This window comes from Manihot esculenta, chromosome 13 (genome assembly GCF_001659605.2).
Source record: "Manihot esculenta cultivar AM560-2 chromosome 13, M.esculenta_v8, whole genome shotgun sequence".
NCBI lineage: Eukaryota > Viridiplantae > Streptophyta > Magnoliopsida > Malpighiales > Euphorbiaceae > Manihot > Manihot esculenta.
The window spans coordinates 11,090,237-11,114,724 of NC_035173.2; the positions used below are offsets into that span (position 1 = coordinate 11,090,237).

Here is a 24,488-nt window from a genome sequence, read left to right on the forward strand (position 1 = left end):
ATATCAAGCAACCGGCCACATCATTGCCGAATTATCAAAAAATTATATATTCATATCCACCTTCTTACAATAGAAAAGGAGAAAAATCACAGAGATAAAGGTACATTATTCTGTAACACCATTCAAACTCTTAGCAATCTATCACCTTCTTTCTATTCCTCAAGATACTGACTTGAGCATCGGAGTGGCTGTCATAGGCACCCACTACCGTTTCACGTCTTCTTACTTGTAGGTTCTAACCAATCACAATATAGTTTCATTCTGGTTACGTCATCCATCTAATCTTAGCAACATCAATTATCGTTGGAAGGTTTGATTGTGCAACAAAAAACACAAAGCATAAAAATAGTCTAAATGGTGTAGTTGGTACTGAAATATCTTTTGTGGGACGATGTCATTAAAGGGCTAGAGGATGAGGTGAATATGGAGGATATGATAAGGTTTATCATATCTACTATCATTGCAAACTTATCTCTATCCATATCACTTAGTATATTTCTTATTTAAGCTTATCTTCTATATCCTCTAACTTATATAAAAGTTGTTATGATAATAGGAAGACTCATGTTGATTGAGTTCTATCATGGTAATATCTCTACTCCTTCTGTTTCTCATAGTCTTGATCACATGGTTATTGGTAATAATGGTTCCAAAATTCAAATTACTCAAGTTGGTAAGTCTTATTTTTCTTCTTCTAATTCTTTCTTTGTTTGTGATAATATCTTGTGTTGTGTTGGTCTAATATTCATCAGAATTGATCAACGATTTCTACTTTCACGAATCACAATAACATGTCTCTTGAATTTTTTGCTGATTATTTTCTTATTAAGGACACCCACATGAAATAGGTCCTTTGTTTTAGCAAAAATAAAGATGGACTTTATTCTCTTTAGCTTCAGTTGGTTCATTCATCTTCGTAAGCTTACTTTGTTGATTTCTCCACTTGGCATATGAGAATCGATCATGCTAATGGTCGTGCTGTTCATTCTGTTTTGTCCACCAATAATTTAGAAATTTCAAATAAATTAGGTACTAGTTCGTGTCATGCTTGGTCATTCTATTTTGTCCACCAATAATTTGTCTTTCTATTACTATTGTGTCTCAACCTTTAGGATTGATATGATATGTTCTGATTTTAGGGACATCATCAGTATCTCTTGTGAATGGTTATTTTTAGAGAAAATTATTAAATATTCCATATGGTATAGAAAAATTCATTAGTTGATCTTTATACTTTGAAAAATGCATTAAAACATTTCTGATGTTTTAAAAAATCTACTAATCATTCTTTCCGTTAATTTTAACCATTAAGTATTATAAAAGACAAATCTAAAATATCCATGATACGAATGGATTAATTAGTATATTTTTTAAAAATCTAAAGGACTAATTAATAATTTTTTAAAATTATAGAGACTAAATAGTAAAATACTGAACAACTAAAATGGATAGACTAACTACTAAATTTTTTAAAATATCAAGAATGTTTTAATATATTTTTTAAAATCGAAAGACCAACTAGTAAATTTTTTCATATTACAGAGACTAAGTAGTAATTTTATTATGTTTTATGATATTTTTCTAAGTATTCATGGATTTAATTTTTGAAACATAAGTCTAATGTTCTAAACTTGTTCATTAGGTTCCATTACATTGTTGAAATATGTTTTTCTTTATCCATTATATCATTTCAAGAAAAGCGGGGAAGGAAGTTCGAACCTTTTACTAAATACTTACAAGAACATGGCATTAATCGTGAGTTTCATGTCCCCACTCCAACAATATAGGTGTGCAAAATATAAACACCCTTATATAGTTGAGTGTTGAAGGGCTTTACTTCATCATGAAAAATCTACCATTTAAGTATTTGACTTATGCTTTTGATGTAATAAATTATTGGTAACTTTTACCAAGATCATTCGACTTTAGTCATTATTCATTACAGTCATTAAATATCAATTTATTTTAAAATAATTATCAATATTTAATTATTTTTCTGAAATAATTGAGATTCTAATAAATTTTTTATAATATGCATTTATTGTCTATCTTACATAATTTAAAATAATAATAAATTTTTTTAGCTACTATAATCTCTTGATCTCTAAATTTTTTAACTTTATTTATTGAGTTTGACATGAAATCCGAATATATTTTTATTTTGTAATGCATATATAACAATACAATACATTAATAATATATCTTTATTATTTTTAATTATATAATTATCTTATTAAAAATAATAATTATTGATTAATTATTAGATTATATTTTTAATAAATTTATTTATATATTTTTAATTAAGAAAATATTTAATTAGTTTTATAAAAAGAAAATACTTACAGCCTACTCACTTAAATATGCAAAATAAATATAAAAAATACATAAATATCATAAAATATAAGAGTTGGTAGCAAATATCATATAGACACACCTTGCATTATTATATTTTTTTAATTTAATGTGATTAAAAATAAAAAAATACAGGCTTATAAATTTTTTAAAAGAAAAACATTAAAAAGAAAAAGAAAAAAAAATGTATCAATGGAAATCATTATTATTTTTTAACAATAATTATTATAACTTCTTTTACAATAACTAATTTTCATAAATGAAGATAATGTTAAAATATTTTTTAACAATAATTAAAATTTGGTAATTTTATAGTATTTTTAATGAATTAAATTTTAATTACTAAAAAAATACATTTTTTATTTTTTATTGAAAAAATAAAAATACTTAGATTGAATTGTTAAAAACAAAAAAAAACTTATTCCTCATGTTTTTTTATGCTTTACCCTTTGTACTCTTTTAGGAGACTTTTATTTCAATAGATTTTCTATAATTGTCAGATAAATTAGACTTTTTCATAATTTTTTCAAAGGTTCAGCGAGTTATCCATTTATTTCTACTTCATCCAAACACATCACTCATTCTCCCAAAATGTTGTCTAATTTTTTTTTTTCTAATTTCAACATCAAATTATGTGTTTTGCACTTTACGTTGCATTCTAGAATTTAAATTTCATTCCTTAATATATTCTACTTTTTTTTTATTTTTTTTTTAAAATGAAAAATAGGGATTGAAAGAGTAGAATCTGAGACCTCTCAGATTTACTCAGATACATTTTACCACCAAACTAAACCTATGAGTGCTACTTTTCTTTAATTCTAAAAGCTCCTTTTATAAATATTAAGGCATTTTAACTATATAGGTGCCACCACTACAAGATTTCAGCGGATCAATAATGAAAAATAATAATGAATTTTTAGAATTAATAATGAAATTTTATATTGCTCATTTGATTTTATTTTGTAGTACTACTTATTTAGCACTGTAATTTTATGATATTTTGTAATAGTAAAAAAAGCAAAGAAAATAGTAATTTCATATTATTTAAGTAAATGGAAAGAAATTTAAGTTATAGTTGAATAAATCGTTGAACACACTTTGTACATACATAGAATAAATAATACCTTAATGATAAATAATTTATTTTCGGCTCGATTTATATTTATACTGTATTTAAGATATTATTTGATATATATATAATCTTTGGTGTGTACTTTAGATACTCTCTTTGGGGACAACTTTGCACACGTGTATAACTAGTATTTCTATTTGCTTTTAAGCCAAGTCTAATTATAGAGTTTAAAATGCTAGCATTAATCTTAGGCTGCTAGCATTTTTATTCTTGCACCTAGGATACCATCATTATTTATAGAAAGCATGTTATGAATGCATGTATAAAATTTATAATATTTGGATAAATTACTTATTATTTTAGCAAAATTTAAATTTCAATTCAACAATGTGAATTGAGATGTGATATTACATAACAACTATCCAAGGTAAACTGTAAACTGTCACTATGAGATAGAGTTACATGGCAAGGACCATATGCGTAGGAAAGGTAGTCCATCATGAGGAAGGAAGATCCAGATACCTCAAACACCCGGATCATCGTCAAAGACTCGCCCTTCCCTCAGAAGGGCGAGTTCCGACACAAAGTTACTATTAATGAGCATAGTCTAAAGTATCTTCATTATTCCTGTAATCACAGGATCACCAACCTGGAAGTCGGCAATATCTCTTATCAAGTAATCGACCACATTACTTACGGATTATCAGAAAATGTCATATTTACCTCCACCTTCTTACAGTATAAAAGGAGAAGAACAGAGAAACAATAGTACACTATTCTCTAATACTATAGCTCTAAGTAATTCATTGCATTTTCTATACTCGTCGATGTACTGACTTGAGCATCGCAGTGGCTGCTGTGGGCACCCACCACCACCTCACATTCTCTTCCTTGCAGGGTCTACCTAATCACAGCGCAGCTCCATTTCGGCCACGCCTTCATTCTAATCTCAGCAACGTCATTTGGTTCCATTATCGAAAAATCCTTTGAATCCTCGCTATTCATTTGGATTACAACTGATCTCCTGTTCATTCTCTCAGAAAGAAACCTCTCTTTCCTTTCACTTCCTAGATGGCTGGTAGTTCAAGAGCTACTGCTAATATTGCGACCAACGAGGGGGTCATCGTTTCTTCTGCCCCTCACAATAGAGAAAACACGCCCCTAATAGTCAACGAAGCAGACCTTAATAATTTAAACAATGAACAGATACTCCAATACATCCAAAGGCTATAGACTACCATCGGACAGTATAAGACTTGGGAAGAGGCATAAAAATTGGACCCTGGAAGAAAGGAGGAAGCCTCTATAGACACCTCAAAAGTTTGAATAGAAACGGTTAAAATGCCATCTAAAGGAAGAACCGATTTAGAAGATGAATCAGATGAGGCTCCAAAAAGTATTGATTGGAAGCTAGTACGGGTCGTGCAAAGATATCAAAAAGAACAAGAAGAGAATTTCAGCCTAGATGGTGTTTTGCCTCTTTCGGAAGAGATCTTAGCAGAAAGCTTCAACACCAAGTTCAAGTTGCCTAGTCTGGACAAGTATGACAGCAGACCCTAAAAGCCATCTAGCGATCTTCAGGATAACCATATAGCTTCAAGATGTAAATGATTTTGGGTTATTCCGAGTATTTCCATCGACACTCACAAGTTTGGCTCAGAAATTGTACTAATATCTGAGCCTAGGCTTAATCCTAAACTTCACACAGTGATATTCTTTTAATAACAAAATTAACGAGGTATTTTCATAAGTTATATTCTTCAGTGATAAGGGACGATGGGTTGCCTTCCTTCAAAAAAAAAAGAAAAAGATTAAGGAGACAAGAAGAGATCACAAGGCGGATTTCATCAGACTATTCCGGCATTGGTCCCACTACACTAGGCCACAAGGTGGGCTCCACCAAGTCAGGTCACAAAGCGAATTTCACCAGACCATCCGGGCGTTGGTCCCACTATACAAGATCACAAGGCGAGCTCCACCAAGCCAGGTCATAAGACGGATTTTCACAAACCATCTGGGTGTTGGTACCACTATACAAGGCCACAAGGCGGGCTCCACTAAGCCAGGTCACAATGTGGATTCTACCAAACCATCCGGGTGTTGGTCCCACTATACAAGGCTACAAGACAGGCTTCGCCAGGCTAGATCATAAGGCGGATTCTGTCACACTATCCGGGCATTGGTCTCACTATACAAGGTCACAATTTGGGCTCCGCTAGGCCAGGTCACAATGCAGATTCCACTAGACCATCTGGGATTGGTTCCACTATACAAAGCCGTAAGGCAGGTTTCACTAGGCTATCTGGGCAGTGGTCCCACTAAACATGTATTAAATCCCTATGAGAAGTCCTAAGGCACGTCCAAGGTCATAGGGAAGGTCATAAAGCGGGTGAAGGTCCCACTAATCGAAGGCTTTGTGCCAAACCACGAGGCAAGATGTCGCCAAAATCGATTACATAGAGATAGTCCCGTATGAAACTTTTAAAGGCATTCGAGGCCCAAGCTACAGGACGAGTGATCATAGGCGAGTACTAGCCTTAGGATCAGGCCCAAGGTGAGTATGCACCAGGCCATGCGTCTGGGTGTTATCCCCACTATTCAAAGATTTTCAAGCTATTTTCAACGCAATGGGCGAGTGTTAACCCTTAGCGATTCTTTAAAAAGAATAGATTGTTTTAAGTCTTAAAAGAAGGCTAGCACAGACACTCTGTAAAAATAATGATAAAATATGTTCTCATTAAACATAAAAATGTTACATGTGAGGGGTATCCTCAGTCTCCCCAACCCGAGTCTTTATCATCTCAGTGTTCTCTACATCTATTACATTATCAGTAAAGACCCAGTTGACGGGAGTATCCTCTTTAATCGCATCCTCCTCCTCAGGAAAGATGTCTTCTATCCAGAAAAAATCCTCGGAAGGGAAACGCTTAACCAACTCCTTCCTTACAGAATCCTGGCCTCAAACGAACATCTCTCCACCCTAGGCTACTGCCTCCTACAGCTCCACCTCCAGCTCAGCCACTTTGGTTGAAATAACACGGGCTCCTTCAGGTTGAGCTTGTAATTTCAGAACTTGGTGATGCAATAAAGCCACTTGGTCATCGGTAGATTTTTCCCGAATCTCAAAGCCCAGTTTGAATGTATTGGCCTCATCCAGATCAGCCCGAAGCTTATCCACTGACTCAGGGTCTCCTTCATAATACCCTCAACTTCATTCACCTGAGCCTTTAACCTCGAACATTATTCCTTGGTTAGGAGCCTCCTATCCATCTCATTTGCACTAAACTCCCGCCTCAAGACTTTGTGCTGCTCCTTGGCCACATAGGTGCAAAGGGCACCTTTTCAATGCAAAGTGTATGACATTATCAAAAATTTCATCCATTTCAACCTCATTCAAGTGATAGTGATCTGCGGGCCTCAGGGCACTTTTGATTAGAAGAAGGCCTAGAGTAGGATCATCATGGAGTGAAGGTATCCCGTTAAATGCCAAGACCAGACGCTGGATGCTCAGTGTCTAGGAAGATTCGACCCCACACTCACAGAAGCAGGTGCATAGGGTGAGGGGACATTAGTAGAAAGCTTTGAACAATACTGGATAGTAGTCTTATCTAATGGCATTGTCCTTATTTTTCACTTCATTGGCTAATGAAGGTTGGGCCAATAGTTAAAAGGATCAAATTTGCTCTGAACAATAGAGGAAAAATAAAAAATATTAAATTTCATTTACAAAAATATTAAATTTCATTGAAAAAATATTAAATTTTATTTTTTTATTTAAATTTATCCATAAATTATTATTAAAAGGTCAAATAAAACCATCACTTATGAGAATTTAAAAAATTGAGGTAATGCATTACTCAATTTATTTAATCTTATTTGGATATATTTAATTTTTTAATAATAGTTTAGGGGTATTTTTTTTATTAAAAAATGAAGTTTGATATTTTTTACACTTACTATATAATTGAATGTTAAATTTGACTTTTTTACATTTTTCAAATATAAAAATTATATCAACAAAATATATCAATGTCTCATATAAAAGTTAACATCTTCAATTTTATTATTTTAATCAATTTACTTTTTTATTTTTTTATTAGTTTTAGTCTAGTTTTTTATTTTCAATCAAAATATAATTAATATAAATAATAATAATAATTTTGTATAATTATATTATATTGTCTTATACTATTATAAGTATAACATGACAATAGTGTTTTAATGATATTAATCATGTTTATTACTTAATAACATGTTAATCATTAATAACAGTTTTAGTATTAAAAGAAAGTTGGAATTAATAGAAATTAATTAAATTTTACTGACAAAATTTGTGATATTTATTTTTATTTAAAATGTATTGATAATATAATTTTACATTAAGGAGTTTAACATAACCTAAGTATCAAGAAGTCAAGAGCCCTAAAAATATTTTTTAATTAAAATAAAAAATAAGTTATTATGTTAGAAAATATTTTTTAAGAAAATTTTAAATACAAATTATTTTATATATACTCAATTTATTGAAATCTCCAGCTATTTGAACAACAAAACTTTGTAATTATGATTGGTGTTTTCATAAACTAATAACTAATATTAGTTCTTGATGCATAGTGAAGGGGATAGGAATAATTAATGAAAAGGGAAATGAAGAAAAAATAATAATGGAACTTGGATTTTGACTTTTTTAATGAATAAAGAGAATGTTCTGGTCCTTAATCTGCCGTTTGAAATTAAAAAAAATACAAAAATTTAATTTAATTAATTTTTTAATTTAAAATAAAAAATTCAACTGTTTTTAACTAAAAAAATACCTTTAATAAATATTTTGAAGTCCTCTAAGATTTTAGCAAGCGGGATAGTAGCAGCACCTGTAGGGTAGTAGTTTCGTAATAAGGGGTTGGTTTGATCACCCAAATAGTATCACGTGTTCGGTACTTGTTTAGCCACCTAAACAAGGACATAAATGTGGGGTCAGTATTTGATATATCAATTTAAAATTGAATTAAATTAAATAAATTAAAAATTAAAATTTTAGTATTTATAAAAATTAAATCAAATCGATTTTAAATAAAAATTAAGTTGAATTAAATTAATCTGATTCAATTTAATTCAATTTGATATGGTGAATTAGATTTTTTAATAAATTTTTATTTTTTATATTTTATTTTTAATATTTTAAATTTAATTAAAATATTATAACTTTGATTATATTATAATCTTTTTATATTGTCCAAAATAATATATTATTATTATTAATCAATTCGATTTGATTTTTTTTAATTTTTTTATTATTGAATTAAAATAATTAAAATTAAAAATAAAATTAAATTGAAATAAAAAATTAAATTAATTTATTTTAATTAATTTTTTCAATTTAAACCGATATGAAAAAGGTTTTAAGTTGAGTTAAGGAATTTGTATGTTTCTCCTTAATAATAAATGACGTATTGTTTATTATTTTAGACGTATTCTAGGTTTTAGAAACATTAAATTTAACTTGGAAAATATTTTAAAAAAATTAATTAATGAAAAAATATAAAAAAATAATTTTCTGTATTTTAATTTTATTAATATTTTTATATATAAATTTATTAATATATTTATTTTTTAAATTAAAATTAAATAATAAAAAATAAATTATTTTACTGAAAAATTAATTAAGAGAAAATAAATTATTTTGTATTTCGAATGTTCAAAAAAATTAATCAACGATAAATATAAAAAAATGCAAAATATAAAAAAAGTATTTTATACATTTTGACAATTTTATTAACATTTTCCTATATAAATTTATTAATATATTTTATTTTTTAAATTAAAATTATATAATAAAAAAATAAATTACCTTAATAAAAAATAATTTTTGTAAAAAATAATTTTCGTAAAAAATAATTTTTATAAAGAATATTTATTTAAAAAATATTTTTTAAATATAAATTATTTTTTATAAATAAATAGAATTTTAAATAATATGGTGTATCTGAAAAATGAAGTATGAGAGATTAAATTAAGTTGGATTAAATTGAATTATATGGTTTGATTTTTTAAAGAATAATAAAAAATAACAAAATAATATGACTACTAAAATAAAGAAAAATATTTGGAAAGAAAAAAATGGCTTAGATGCTTGTGTGTCATCCTGGGGTGAGGATCAAGACTGACTTTCAGAAGAAAACAAACGTTTTAAACATTTTAAAACTAAGTATATTTTTTTAAATAAAATCTATGCTACAATTTCAACATTCTTAATTCTCTCAAAACCTATCATAGATTATCACCGTATAATAACATATGTGGTAAAATTTTAATAAATTATAACATACGGCTGTAAAAGTCTCATTTATAAAAAAAAATAAAAATATTATAACACTTGATATTCAAAATATCAAGATTTATTTCTTTTTAAACAGGTCGAATCTTCATATAAAATTATCGATATTAAATATAATTTAATAAATTCTATTACAATTATAATTATATTTTTCTCTATTAATTAATCGATATCAATCAAATTTTTAAAAAATATAATAATTAATTTCATCTTTTTATATTATAAAAACTAATAATAGTAGAAATCAAGAGACATATTTTTATATAATTACTCTTAAATTTTAAATAATTTTTTATATTCGTTATTTTCTTTAATTTACTGATTGAGTATCGGAGTGACTTGCAATAAATTATAATCACCTCATATTTTCTTATAGAATAACTAATTACTGCACAATTTTATTTCAGTCACATCAATTTTTATAATTAAAAATTATTAAATTTAATTTTAAATTATTTTATATATATATATACCAAAACTGATCTTAAAAGTATTTGTCAATAATGTATTTTTGACTTTATTGTTTGTATTAATAGGCTTACACAAACAAATATATACCAAGAATGGATACATACAAAGTGCAAATTTATTTTTAAGGTTAGCGCTTTTAATTTTTTTTTTCTTAGGAAAATCATGATTGCAATTAAAATATAATTTAAATAATGTATTCGAATATTTCAACTTAAAAATCATCCAAAAAAATATTTATTAAATGTCCATTCTAAATTTTTAAATATGAGATGTTAAATATTTTAAAGAATTTCTATATTTTAAATCAATTTCTATATATCAAACATAAAATTATACATGAATAATATCGAATTGGGTGAATTACAAAAGTTCTTTAATTAACGCTAGTATTAATAAAAAATCCCAAAAGATTTCCCGCAGATTCAAATGGGCCATTTCTTGCTACAGCAATTGATGCCTATGCACGCTCCTCCATGAGCTGCTTTATACCTTCCTCGTTTTCCTTCCTTCTCCATCAAAGGAATCTGAACAAGGAAAGAGAAAATAGACCCAAAAAAAAGAAAAAAATTGCCACTGCATGGACAAAAGAAGCTTTTTACTTGGTTTTTCTTTTCCAGCTAATCTCATTCTCTCATCACTTTCTATATATTCTCTCTCCACAGCCTTCCTTTCCTGCATCATCTAAATCTTTTGTGAAGAATGGTTAAACTTGGAGGTGTTTTAGTCTGTCTATTGATTGTTGCAGTTGATGTGGGTGCTGGGATTCTCGGCATCCAAGCAGAAATTGCACAAAACAAGGTTTATCTCTTTTATCATTCTTGATTTAGTTTCTTCATGTTAATAATTATTTTTCTTGTACTTGTTGTTTTATTTTTGAGATTTTTGTAGGTTATGCACTTGAGGGTATTGGTATTTGAGTGTAAAGAGCCAAGTAAAGATGCTTTCAAGCTAGGGTTGGCTGCTGCTGCACTATTAGGTGTAGCTCATGTTCTTGCTAATTTGCTTGGTGGATGCATGTGTGTTTGTTCTCAAGACCAGACTCAAAGAGATTCTCCTACCAGGCAGCTTTCTACGGCTTGCTACATTTTTTCTTGGTATGCATATTTATAAAACCTACCTTTTTTTATTCTTCTTCTCACTTAGATTTCTTGAATGAGATCAATTTAGCTTGTTTTGGAGCTTTTTGCCAAACAAAATAAAAATATTTTTAAACCTTGATGTAGAAATTTTTTTTTATCGGATTTAAGGTGCGGTAAAATTTATCGCACGTTAAAAATATGGTAAAACTTTTTTATTTAAAAAAAAAATCAACGGCCACACTTTATAATTGCAATAGTTAATAAAAAAATTAAAAATAAAAAAACAAACCTCACCGCACATTATATGTGTGGTAAAGTATTATATATATATAGTAAATTTACATTATAATTCTTAAAAGATAATAAAATTTACAATTTAATCCTTATTTTTTAAATAATAAATAATTAAAATTTTAAAATTTTATTTTATTAATAAAATAGACATTTTCTAAAATTTACCATTCGTTATTCTATAAACTCTAATTTTCTCATTTTTCAATATATATCAAAATATTTATAATAATCTTATATTAAATATATTTTGTGCTATACAAACCTCAAAATTTTTAAACTTTAATTTTTTATATTTATAGAAATTTTATATTAAATATTTTCTTTATTAAATAAACATAAACTCTTAACCTTTAATTTATATCAAAAAATTTTATTAAAAATTTTTCCAACATTATTAAGGTAATAATTACTTTTATAAAATTTATATAATTTTTTTAAATATGAGAATTAAATTATTATAAAAAATAAAATTCAAATCACTAAATTATTATAGTTAAATAATAAATTTTAATAAAATAACTGTTCTATTAATAAAATAAATTTATTTTGCATATTATAATAATATTCCATTAAATATTTTTTTACCACGTTATTATAAACAATTTAGTTTCAGTATTTATATTAAATATTTTTATTATATTAATATAAATAATTTAAATTAAGTATTTGTATTTTATTTTTATTTTATACATTTATTTATTGCAATATATTTTAAAAAATTATATAAATTACACTCATAGACTTAGTTTGATGGTAAGTGCATGTGAGTAAATCTGATATCAGATTCCACTCTTCCCAATCACCAATCTCCTTATTCCCATTTCAAAAAAAAATTATATAAATTTTATAGAAAATAATTTATTAAGTTGTGTCAAATTTACTTACTTTAATAAAATTAAAAAAATATTTAATACAAGACTATAATAAAATATATTGATATAAATAAAAAATTTATAAATTTATAAATTAAAAATGTGAAGTTTATATTGTAAAAAAATATTTAATATAAAACTGCTATAAAATATATTAATATGTATTAAAAATTAACAAAATTAAGGTTATAGATTCAGAATTAACTTATTTTTTATGATTAATAAAAAATTTTAAAAATGTATATTTTATTAATAAAATAAAAAATTCAAGAATTAAATTATTTATTATTTAAAAAATATGAATTAAATTTAAAAAATTTTATTAAACTTTTATGGGCTATAATGTAAATCAATTTAATATATATATATATATATATATATATATATATATATATATTTTATTGAAATTCAAAATTGATATTTTACCGTTTTAAAAAACACTCTAATATCACTATACTACAATTAACTGAAAAAAAAAATCCTAATTATAAAATTTCGAATAAGTGAAAAATTAAAAAAAAAAAGTCCTTTTGAACATAAAGGTAAGATAGACAACAGCTTTTTCAGATTTGAGATTTACCTTATGAAATACTTAAATGTTTAACTTTTATTGCATGGTTGATTGAGCAGGGTCATAGTAGCCGTTGGATTGTCAATGTTGGTGATTGGAACAATGTCAAACAACAAGTCAAGGGCTTCCTGTGGTTTTTCACACCATCATTTTCTATCAATTGGAGGAATTTTGTGCTTTGTTCACGGACTGTTCTCCGTTGCTTATTACGTTTCTGCCACTGCTGCTATTTCTGAGTAAGAAAAACTTGGTGGTGCTTAAGCTTACAATGACTATATTGCCCTTTTGTCTTTTTTTAAAAAAATTATTATTTAATTTCTATAATTTTGTAAAATTAATTATTTATAATCTTTTTAATTTGTTAACAACATAGTTAGTTTTTAATTTTGTTTTAGTTATTAGGCTTTTTCAATGACATTTTTTAATTCGTCCCACAAATTCTTGTCATTTAAATTTTTTTATAAAATTTATATATAAAATTAAAAGTATTAATTAATAATTTTAATTTTTTAAAATTTATATTAATTTTTAAAAAAATACCTTTAAATAGTCAATATTTTTTTCACATATGTTAAATGAATTAAAAATATTAACGTACATGTAAAAAAATTAATAATACTTACAATTCTCAAAGTAATAAATAATTTATGACGAAATTTTTGTTTTAAACGATAGTTATCATAAGACAAAAATAATAATATTTAAATTAGATAAAATAATTTTAATTAATACCTCATCTACTACCTATAAATGGTGGTCTACGTAGTATTATTAATTATTAAGATATGCCAATTAAATTTTTGTTTATTTTATTTTTTTATACATATTTAAAAAAATATTTTTATTAAATTTTTAATTATATTCATATTAAAAATATTAAATTTTATTTTTAATACTTATTTAAAAAAATAATTAATAAAAAAATAGTTTAAAAATAAAATAAAATTATTATAAGTAATTTAAAATGGGTGTCTCACATTTCTCTTCTCACGTCTTTTTGCGCGCCAACTCTCCTTCTCTATCCCCCTCCTCTTCTTGCCCCGGAAAAAATGAAACTTTCTAAATTTTCACAAATTTTGCCTCTATCTAGCATCGCCAACTTTTCTCTTTTCTTCTTGTTTCCTGAGAAGAATACCATCATAACTCTGCTGAATATAATGTTATTCTTCTCAGGGCTGTTAAGATTGAGAAGTAGTGTATAAATTTCTGGATTATTCTTAAAGTTGAATGATATTGCCTGTACCTTGAAATATAAGAAGGGCAACGTTAGAGAGAAGAAGATATTGTGTTTATGTTTGGTTTGTTTTGCATTACATGTGATAATTTTACAAGCATTATTTTATTTGATTAGATAATGAGAAGGGTATTACACGAATGGGGAGGTGATTTAAAAGGCAATGGAATTGAGAAAAGATGGCAATGCATTTGTGTTGATGATGATTCTGCTTTACGCGTTTGCTATTGGAAGTACATGGGGCATGAGGTCGAGAAAGGAAATGCTTTTTGGCAATGATTGTTCAGAGATAACTGAAGAAATTGTATGTAAAATTCTTTAGCTTTTTTTTTTCTTTTTCTTTTTCTTAATGGCTATCAATATGAAGAAATCTTTCCTTAAGGAATTCTTGTTATATGTTATCTTGTTATTGCCTGTAATTATAGAAAATATAATTACCCATTTTTTCATTTCCTTTTTCGGTTGAAAATTTTGTTTAATATGATTAAGAGCTTCAACAAAAGTTGATATGCATGTGTTACTACTTGAATGGCAATTGGAAAATTGTATAGAACATTCTTAGACCTTGATTATTAACTCTAGAATTTGATAAAACATTCTAACTACAGGCAGAACTGGCTTGGATCCATTATAGGAAAGCATTGATCAGCAAGAACAATTGTTTTAAAGGTTTCTGTTTCTATTTACCAAAGGGAGAAACTACAAATTCAAAGTCAATATACTCGTGTGAAAGTTTTTGTATTCGACCATCCTCTCTGAAACAAGAACTTGTGAATTGCCTGAGGAAAAAAAATATAGTCTCTCCTCTTGTCCAATGGGATATCCCCAAAAGTTGTTTCACCATGTGTTTTGAGTTTCTAGCTGGTGAGTCTCATGAACAGATAGTGATAAGCTCGGTTCCATATCTGGTTCCTAAGCTTGCAATAAAATCTCGAAAGTATAGTCTTTCAACACCTACCAGTTCTACATCCTCATATCCATTGCCTCATCCATTCTTCCAGAGGAAGTTACAGCAAAATCAACCAAGTTCACATGCTCGTAAACTTCAAAACCACCAAGCTGCTGATAACATTGAGAGAGAAATTTTTATAGCTGTTGTAGCGACTGCGGCAACAACATTTTTTTTTGTTGCTTCACTTTTCTGCTGCTGGTTATGTTTTAGGTCTAGTGAATACAGAACTGGACCTAGAATTGGACAGAGGGATGATAGGCCACTCCTCCACTTAAGTGGTCTCTCAGCTAGTATGTGTTTCTTTTTAAACTTTATTGTCATTGATTATTATAAGATTAGTTTCTAAAAAACATATTAACAATTTTTATTTGCAAACTTTTAGGTTCTTCGCAGAATTCTCCTAGTTTAAGAAGATCAAGTTTTAAGGAGTACAACTTAAATAGCGAAATGAGTAATTCTTTTAAGAGTAATTTCTCAGTAATGAATGGAAATTTCGATCCATCTGTAGTTGAGGGTGGTCCATCATCAACATTCAGTGCTGGAGAAGCATTCCCTCCTCTAAAACCTCCTCCTGGGAGACGAGTTCCACAAGCTCTACAAGGTCCACAAGCTCCACAAGTTCTGCAAGCTTCACAAGCTCCACAAGCTCCACAAGTTTCACAAGCTCCACAAGCTCCACCACCTCCTGAACCACCACCAGCTCCTCCTCCTAAGCCACCACCAGCTCCTCCTTCTAATCATCGTCCCCCACCACCTCCTCCAAAAGTTGGTCGTGCTCCACCTGCTCCTCCACCAAAGGCTAGCATAAAGCCTTCTCCCCCTCCACCACATCCTAGGGGAGGTACCGGTTCCGGCTTAAAAGATGATGATAATTCCTCTGGACCTTCAAAAACCAAGTTAAAGCCATTTTTTTGGGATAAGGTTATGGCTAGCCCTGATCAATCAATGGTCTGGCATGAAATCAGTGCTGGATCATTCCAGTAAGACTACATTCTAACATTAATTGAATCAATTTTACCACACACTTATATAACGACTAAATACTTCAATTTTGCAGGTTTAATGAGGAGATGATGGAATCATTATTTGGTTATAATGCTGCAAATAAAAACAAAAATGATCGCAAAAGGAGTTCATCTGAATCTTCAATCCAGTTTATACAGATCATTGATGCCAGGAAAGCACAAAATTTATCGATTCTTCTACGAGCATTGAATGTGACCACAGAAGAAGTCATTGACGCCTTGAGAGAAGGTGACTTTCCACCTATCATAGTTTCTTTCACTTGAAATAAATCCATAAAATGATCAAATATGGCATATGTTTGCATGAATACTAGACATGTTTTGATATTTTTATTTAAGTGGAATTTCAATAGAATTTACTAATTCAATCATCCCTCTTCATCTCTCTCTCTCTCTCTCTCTCTCTCTCTTATAGGAGGGTTGTGGTGAAAGCAAATTTCCAACTTTTGTGCTTTGAAATTTGAAATTTTGGCTTTAACTTAGATATCCCTTCCACAATCACTAAGAATGTGTGAAAAATAATGAGTTTGAACAGCCAAATCCTTGCATATGATCAGCCAAATTCTAAATGAATCATAATTAAAAACTAGTTTCTCTCATAATCGAATTTCAAGTATCAATTAACAACAACATATCAGATCAAAAGGGCTACATTATCAATTCCAATACTGAAACTCCATAATTTCAAGAATATTTATCCCAAACCCGCAAAAAATAAAAACTTATAATCAAATATTACAAACCCAAAAGTTGAAAATCTTAGTCAAAGATTGATGAAACATTGAACTTATAAGCAATGTAAGTTGTAGCTAATTCACAAGGAAGTTGAACAAATAATCTCTGAGACCAAAATCATATTAAATGTAGAAATGGTGCCTTTCAGCGATAATGGCTGTAGCTTCAAGCTAGCTTGCAAGTTGGAGATAATTGGCATATGTTGGTCATGGATTTAGTTGCAATGTGTGCATAGGCACGCAAGAGGTATGAATATGGATGGAATTCATGGTGTTTTCTCTTCTTGAATTAAAATAAAGTTGGAAAAGAACAAAGAGTCAGAGAAGAAAAATGTTATGAAACATGAGATCCACTATTGGTTTTAAAGAAAACAGACAATGAAAGAAAGGAGACAAAAATTTAGAGGACGAGAGCTATGAAAGAAGTGGCTGCTTGGAAATGTTAGGGATTGCAAATCTAGTGTTTTAGGTATTTATATATATATACACGATGGAGCAAAAAGACATCTTCTTTAGTTAGTATTAAAATCAGTTCGGCTTAAATAATTTATTAATAAAATAAAAACTTCAAAATTAAATTATTTATTATTAAAAAAAATTAAATTGTGAATTTTGCTAAACATTTAAGAATTATACCGTAAATTTCTCTAAATATTTTGAATTGCTTTGTTTGCATGATTTTCTTGAATATATTTATTCATTCTCTTTTTTCTTTCAACATAAAAATGAATGCTTAAATACTTGAAATCAATTTGAAATCCTTATATTTAATATGGATATTTTTTTTCAAGACATTGATGCAATAGAAACCCTTTTATGGACCTACCTCTAGCCATGTCAATGGTTTTAGGGTTATACATGCTAGTGGATTAGAACCCATGGTTCTAATATATTTCCAACACTTAAAACCATCCACCTTGATATATAATTTGCAATTGGATGATAACATGGTTTTATTTCACTAATAAAATAATCCTTGCATATTTTTATTACAATAATATTATTTTTTATTATTTATTTTTACTTTTATATAATATTATATATTATTAATAAAAATTTAAAAATTTTATAATTTAAAATGTATAATATTTCATTTTATTTAAAATATTATTAATAGAAAGCAAAGTTTTTCAAATATAAAAAATATACTCATAACTTATAATATTGAGTATAAACATTCAATCAAATATTTTAATCTATATTAGTTATATGTGATATTTAATATAATAAAAATTTATTTGTAATAAATATTTATTCAATATAATATATTAAATATTACATATAATAAATATAAAATATATTTAATTTTAATATAAAATTTAAATTAAATGATCATATATTTTATTAATAATTTAACACTTTAAGAACTATATTATAATTTATCATTAACTTTTCGAGATTCAATTTAATCTTTGGTTTATAATTGTGATAAATTAAAAAATTTAATTTTATCATTTAAAATTTAAAGTTTTGATATATATATAAATTATCGTAAATATTAATTTTTTTATTTTCTAAATAAGTAGAAGATAACAAATTAAAGTGGCAGGAGTAGTATATATAAAACTCCAAAGAAGAATGCTCAAAATACTAATAGAGAATTTTAACTTTCATCCTCTTTCAATATGCAAGTTGGGATATTTCATATTAGCACAAGAATAGTTTGATGACAGTTAAACTTGGTTTTGAAGCTTTAGGGTAAAAATGGCTTATGCTTTTACCTATTCACTTAGGTACTGAACTTCCATCAGAGCTCCTTCAAACTTTATTGAAGATGACATTGACATCAGAAGAGGAATTGAAGCTTAGATTATACACAGGTGATCTTATGCTACTAGGTCCTGCAGAGCGTTTCCTCAAAATCTTAGTTGAAATCCCATTCGCTTTTAAACGGATGGAGTCATTGTTGTTCATGAGTTCTCTTCCAGAAGAAGTATCAACCATCAAGGAGTCCTTTATAGCTCTTGAGGTGAGATAAAGTATATATAAATATTGTAACTTAACTGTCTATTTCATAAACTCTAGTTTGTTAATCCTTAGTTCATTAAATTTTATATGTTCTACCAAAAGATAAGGCCAGACATTTTATCCTAACATTCATGCTAGGATTCTTACATTCTTAAGTATATTTTCATGTCTGAGATCCTATGTCAGTTATATTACAGTGTAATGCTTATGGCTACATAATTATAAACTATTTTGTGTGACAGATAGCAAGTGACAAGCTCCAAAACAGTAGGCTATTTCTAAAACTATTAGAAGCAGTTTTAAAAACTGGTAATCGCATGAATGATGGTACATACCGTGGTGGTGCAATGGCCTTTAAGCTTGACACACTCTTGAAACTCTCTGATGTGAAGGGAACTGATGGCAAGACTACACTCTTGCACTTTGTTGTTCAAGAGATTATCCGTTCTGAAGGATTACGTGCTGTCCGTATCGCAAGGAACCAGAGTGTTTCTAGTACAATATCAGAGGATTTGGTTGAGGAATCTAATCAGTCATTAGAACATTATCGTAACCTGGGCCTCAAGGTGGTTTCAGGCTTAAGCACTGAACTACGAGATGTAAAAAAGGCAGCAGCAGTAGATGCTGATGGCCTAGCATCAACAGTGACCAAACTTAAGCAATCGCTAACAAAAACTAAAGCATTTCTTGATACTGAAATGAAGCCTTTGGATGAAGACAGTAAATTCTATAGTACATTGAGTAGTTTTGCGGACCATGCAGACTCAGAAATCGCATGGATATTAGAAGAACAAAAGAGGATAATGGCTGTTGTGCAAAGAACAGCAGATTATTTTCATGGGAATGCAGGAAAGAATGAAGGTATACATTTATTCTCAATCGTGCGTGATTTCTTGGTAATGTTAGATAAGGCATGTAAAGAAGTCAAAGATGTTAGAGAAACAACGCCAATGAAGACATCTAAGAAGGAGACTCCAACACCATCAACTTCTCTTGAAAACCGTCAACAATCTGATAGTAATCGCCAAAGATTATTTCCTGCCATTGCAGAAAGGCGGATTGATTATTCCAGTTCAGATGATGAGAGCTAGCTCATCTCCTTAGCTTTTTTTCCCAAAGGGTATGAAAATATGTTGACTTAGAAACATCTTCTTGCTCATTTTCTATTGATTTATACACTAGTTATGAGAAGGAAGATATGGGTGAGCATGCAAGCATCTTCATGAAAAAATTTAACTTTGACGAAAAATCATCAAACTCCATTTTTAAATAATTTTAAGGAGTGGCTTTTTTCAGGTGGCACGTAGATCTTGGAGGCGAGTGATTGAATGGTACATATTGATAAAAAAGATTTACATATCTCTGTCCTGTCTGTGGCAGCATATGTGCATGTCATTCTCAGAAGTCTTCTAATTGAAGCTTAAAAATTGATGGAGGTTATTTGATTACAAAAAGAGGAGTGATTTAGATGTCATGACCTTGGATCTTTGAGTTTCTACTTGAAGAGATTAAGGTTTTTGTTGTACAATTTAGCATTCATCTGATAATATCAATAGCTTTTTGTCCTTTTTTCACTGTACCATATGCATCAATTCATAGTTTAAGCATGATTATATTTCCTATCAAAGTTGAAATTTTTTATTATTTGGAGGGTTAATTTGCTTATTGACCTTCAATAATTTAATGGGGTTATAGTAAATTTTGCTTTTAATCAATCTCGCAATAATTCACGAATCAAGAAATTTCCATGGAAAACTGGCACTAGTTGGTTTAAATTGGAATCATAGTTTTATTCAGGAGTCCCTGGTTTTGGGTGCTCAGGATCTTTTCAAGCTGCCTTTAACATGTCGTGATGAGGTAATATTTCTTTACTCTTCTCCCCCTTTTCTCTTATTCTCTTTCTCTTATTATTTATTATTATTGTTACTATTATGAAAGCAAAATAAAAAATAATGTTTGTTAAGTCTAGCTAACTATGAACTTTGCAGGTCACCGTGTACATAAAACTCTACGTTTTTATATGTGCTCGACGAATACTTTCTAGGAAAAAATATAAAAAAATATCTTCTGATTTTATCAATTTTTTATTTTAGAGTCTGTAATTTATTTTAAAATATATAATTTAATTTTATGTTAAAATACTATTTTATAGTATCTTATTATTTACAAATAACGACTATTTTTCAACTATAAATTAATATAAAATTTATATCACAAGATAGTACTATAACACAAAATTAAATCACTGATCTCGAAATAAATTATTCGAAATAAAAAAATTAATAAAATCGTAAGATAATTTTTTATATTTGTCTTTAATTTCTAAATCATTAAAATTTTAGCTTTGTTAATTTTTAGATTTTGCATGTTGATGTGATTTTTGTGCTTATATTATATCTTGTATAGGACTTGGCCGCTATTTGTGAAAATATTATGTGGAAAGTAATCTGTTTTTTTTTTTTTTTTTTTTTTTTTTATTGCAATTTGAAAAAAATAGTGTTAACACTTAGGTAACAAGATTTGGTCATTGCATGATGAATAAGAAAATTTTCCTCAAACTATGCTGACTTTCCTTTGCTGGTGGGATAATTTTCATTCACAGTCCTTCAATTTTATTATATTTTCAATTTAATCATTTAACTTCATTTTTTTTTCTTTAAACTTCCTATTAATTTTTATTGTAGATTTTCAAGTTAATACAATTAAAATATTATCTCTCTTTCCTACTTCTTACATAATTTCAATTTTTCTAATTAAAATTTATTAGATTTTAGATACTTAAGTTAACAATAATACATTTAAACTAATACATCATATATAAAATTAATTTTTATTATTTCTAATCATTAAATTTAAACTTTTTGATTATTTTAAGTAGAATTAAAATTTTCCTAATTTTCTTATTTATTTATTTTTCATGAAATTAAATAATAAATAAATATTATTAATTTCAATTTTATTTTTTAAATATTATCATTATTTTAATATTATAATTATTATAAATTGTCATTATTAAAAAAATAATTTAAATATTTTATCTAGTAAAAATATTTTCTTTAATATTGATATTCAAATTAAAAAAATAATATAATATAATAAATGATAAAAAAAAAAATTAATTCAACGTCCTATTTTTTTTTTTTTAATTTACATGCTTACTAAATGTTTAGCAATCAATAAGGTTAAAAAATATTTTACAAATTGAAATATACTGGAAAATACTAACGGTATAACCGGACAACATTTAATAACGGTATAATGTTTGACTAGCAATACTTTTCATTTATTGACTTTCGATCTCTCATGTATAAAATGTTAAAAACATAAAATGTTCATATAATATGATCCATAATAGATATTTAAAATAATATAACGTTATAAAATCTATAATTGTATATAATAATTTTTCAATAACTTTTAAACAAATCATAGTTTTAAAATAAATATTAAATTGTGAAATAATCACAATCCTATACATATATAAAATACTATTTTAATTGTCATCTCCTAAGTTTGAAATTTTATGACTCGGACAAGTTTAATCGCCTAGTGAAATCTAAAAATATAAATTTATAATCATATTCATATTATATTTGTAGGTAATAAAAAAAAATATTGTAATTGAACAAATATCATGATTGATAGTAGTATATATTCTCTTTCTTCTCTATCACCGATCTAAATGATTTTCTATTAATTCTGCATTTTTGTTATATTTTTACAGAAAAGTAAAAAATAGAAAAGATAAGCCAAAATCAATAAAAAGAATTTGATTATATGCAATGACTGAACAGACTTGACTAAAAATTTATCCAAGTCTCTGGACAAACTTATGAATAGTAGCAGAAGCAAGCCTAATGCGGAAAAAGAAATGAATTCAAATCTTTCCATTAAAAAATGGGGGATCTCATGTATTTCAGTCCAAATTTCACGGCATGACCTCTCCCAAAGATCAAATAATCTTCATCCCTCGTAGGAAACAAATCAAAAGAGTTATTTTATTGAAAATATTCAAACAAAACTCTTTTATGAAGAAATTTCAAGAGCATTTCTATAGGATTTTGTTATTTAAACACTTTTTTGATAGCAGCAGCCCATTTATCCACTCTTCAGCTAAATTCTTTTCTTTCTTTTATACTTTCTTGCAATCATGTGTGGCTAATCTCTTTAGTTCCAGTTGATGATAGGTTGAAGTTTCAGTTTTTTCTTGAATTGTGAGATCTAAACTTTATTGTTCATCTTTTGTTCTTCCAATAATTATGCAATTTTAGTTATTATTATTATTATTGCTTTATTAATTGATCAATAGGGCTCGTTGTTCATATTTTTAATGTAATATATTGTTAATTTGGATGTTTGAAGTCCGTAATTGTGAAAATAATTGTGTTTGGTAGAGGAAAAAATGTATATATTTTATTGAATGATGATTATGTTTATATACATGCTGAGTAACTGAAAAGTAACTGATTTGTAACAATTTTGGCTTTCTACAATATTCTGGAAGCTTCTGGGATGTGCTATAACTATAAATAAAACGGCGTTGTTTTACTTCTTCATAAACGGCGTCGTTTCCAATTCTGATATTGTGCCTCTCTTTCTCCTTCAACGACGTCGTTTGGTTCCAGTATATTAAGTCTCTTCAGCCCCCCCGCAAGATGGAGATGCCCTAATGTCGTGAAATCCCATCTTGGACAGTAGTGTTTGAAAATGCGCCGCACCAAGGGGTTTGGTGAACAGATCGGCGATTTGCTGCCGAGATGGCACATGCACTGTCGAAATAAACCCTTTGGAGAGGTGATCACGTACGATATGACAATCGATCTCCAGATGCTTCGTTCTTTCGTGGAAGACCGGATTGGCTGCGATGTGCTGTGCTGCTTGATTGTCGCAGTGCAAGGGAATAGGAAGTACTGGTTCGACATGGAAGTCCTGTAATAGATAAGTAATCCATTTAAGTTCACATACTGTTGCTGCCATACTTCTGTACTCGGCTTCGGCTGATGATCTGCTAACGGTATTTTGTTTTTTTGTTTTCCAGGAGATCAAGGATTGTCCGAGGAAAACGCAGTAGCCGGTGAGTGATTTTCTGGTCAGCGGGCAAGACGCCCAATCTGCGTCGGAGAAAGCTCGGATCTTGAAGTTATTTTGGGTTGGGAAAAAGAGGCCTCGTGATGGATGGCCTTTCAAGTATCGGAGTACATGGAGAGCCGCATCCCAGTGTTGCTGTCGAGGCTGCTGCATGAACTGACTGAGGTGCTGCGTTGCGTATGAGATGTCCGGCCTGGTAACTCCGAGGTAAAGTAGCTTACCTACTAGTCTGCGGTATTTGTCTGGATCTGTCAAAACCGGTCCTGTTGTATTATCTAGTTTAAGCCCTTGTGGTAGAGGGAAGTTAGATGTGTTAGCATGCATAAAGCCTGCTTCTTGGAGAATATCTAACACATATTTCTTTTGGTGAAGGAAAAGGCCAACTTCAGAACGTGCAACCTCCAGTCCGAGGAAATATTTGACATAACCCAAATCTTTAATG

At 28.3% G+C, this 24,488-nt stretch overlaps 2 protein-coding genes across 2 annotated transcripts; both read left to right on the plus strand.

Moving 5' to 3' along the window:
- Positions 1-10,788: 10,788 nt before the first annotated feature.
- Positions 10,789-14,901, plus strand: LOC122721558. Its single transcript, XM_043949525.1, has 4 exons — positions 10,789-11,027; positions 11,118-11,323; positions 13,105-13,281; positions 14,397-14,901. The coding sequence occupies exons 1-4, from the start codon at positions 10,929-10,931 to the stop codon at positions 14,398-14,400; spliced, it is 486 nt and encodes a 161-aa protein (XP_043805460.1). The 5' UTR covers positions 10,789-10,928; the 3' UTR covers positions 14,401-14,901.
- Positions 14,443-20,432, plus strand: LOC110630563 (formin-like protein 3). Its single transcript, XM_021778100.2, has 6 exons — positions 14,443-14,583; positions 14,888-15,521; positions 15,614-16,211; positions 16,289-16,485; positions 18,724-18,959; positions 19,201-20,432. Exons 1-6 carry the CDS (start codon positions 14,443-14,445, stop codon positions 20,047-20,049), a joined length of 2,655 nt encoding a protein of 884 aa, XP_021633792.2. The 3' UTR covers positions 20,050-20,432.
- Positions 20,433-24,488: the final 4,056 nt, after the last annotated feature.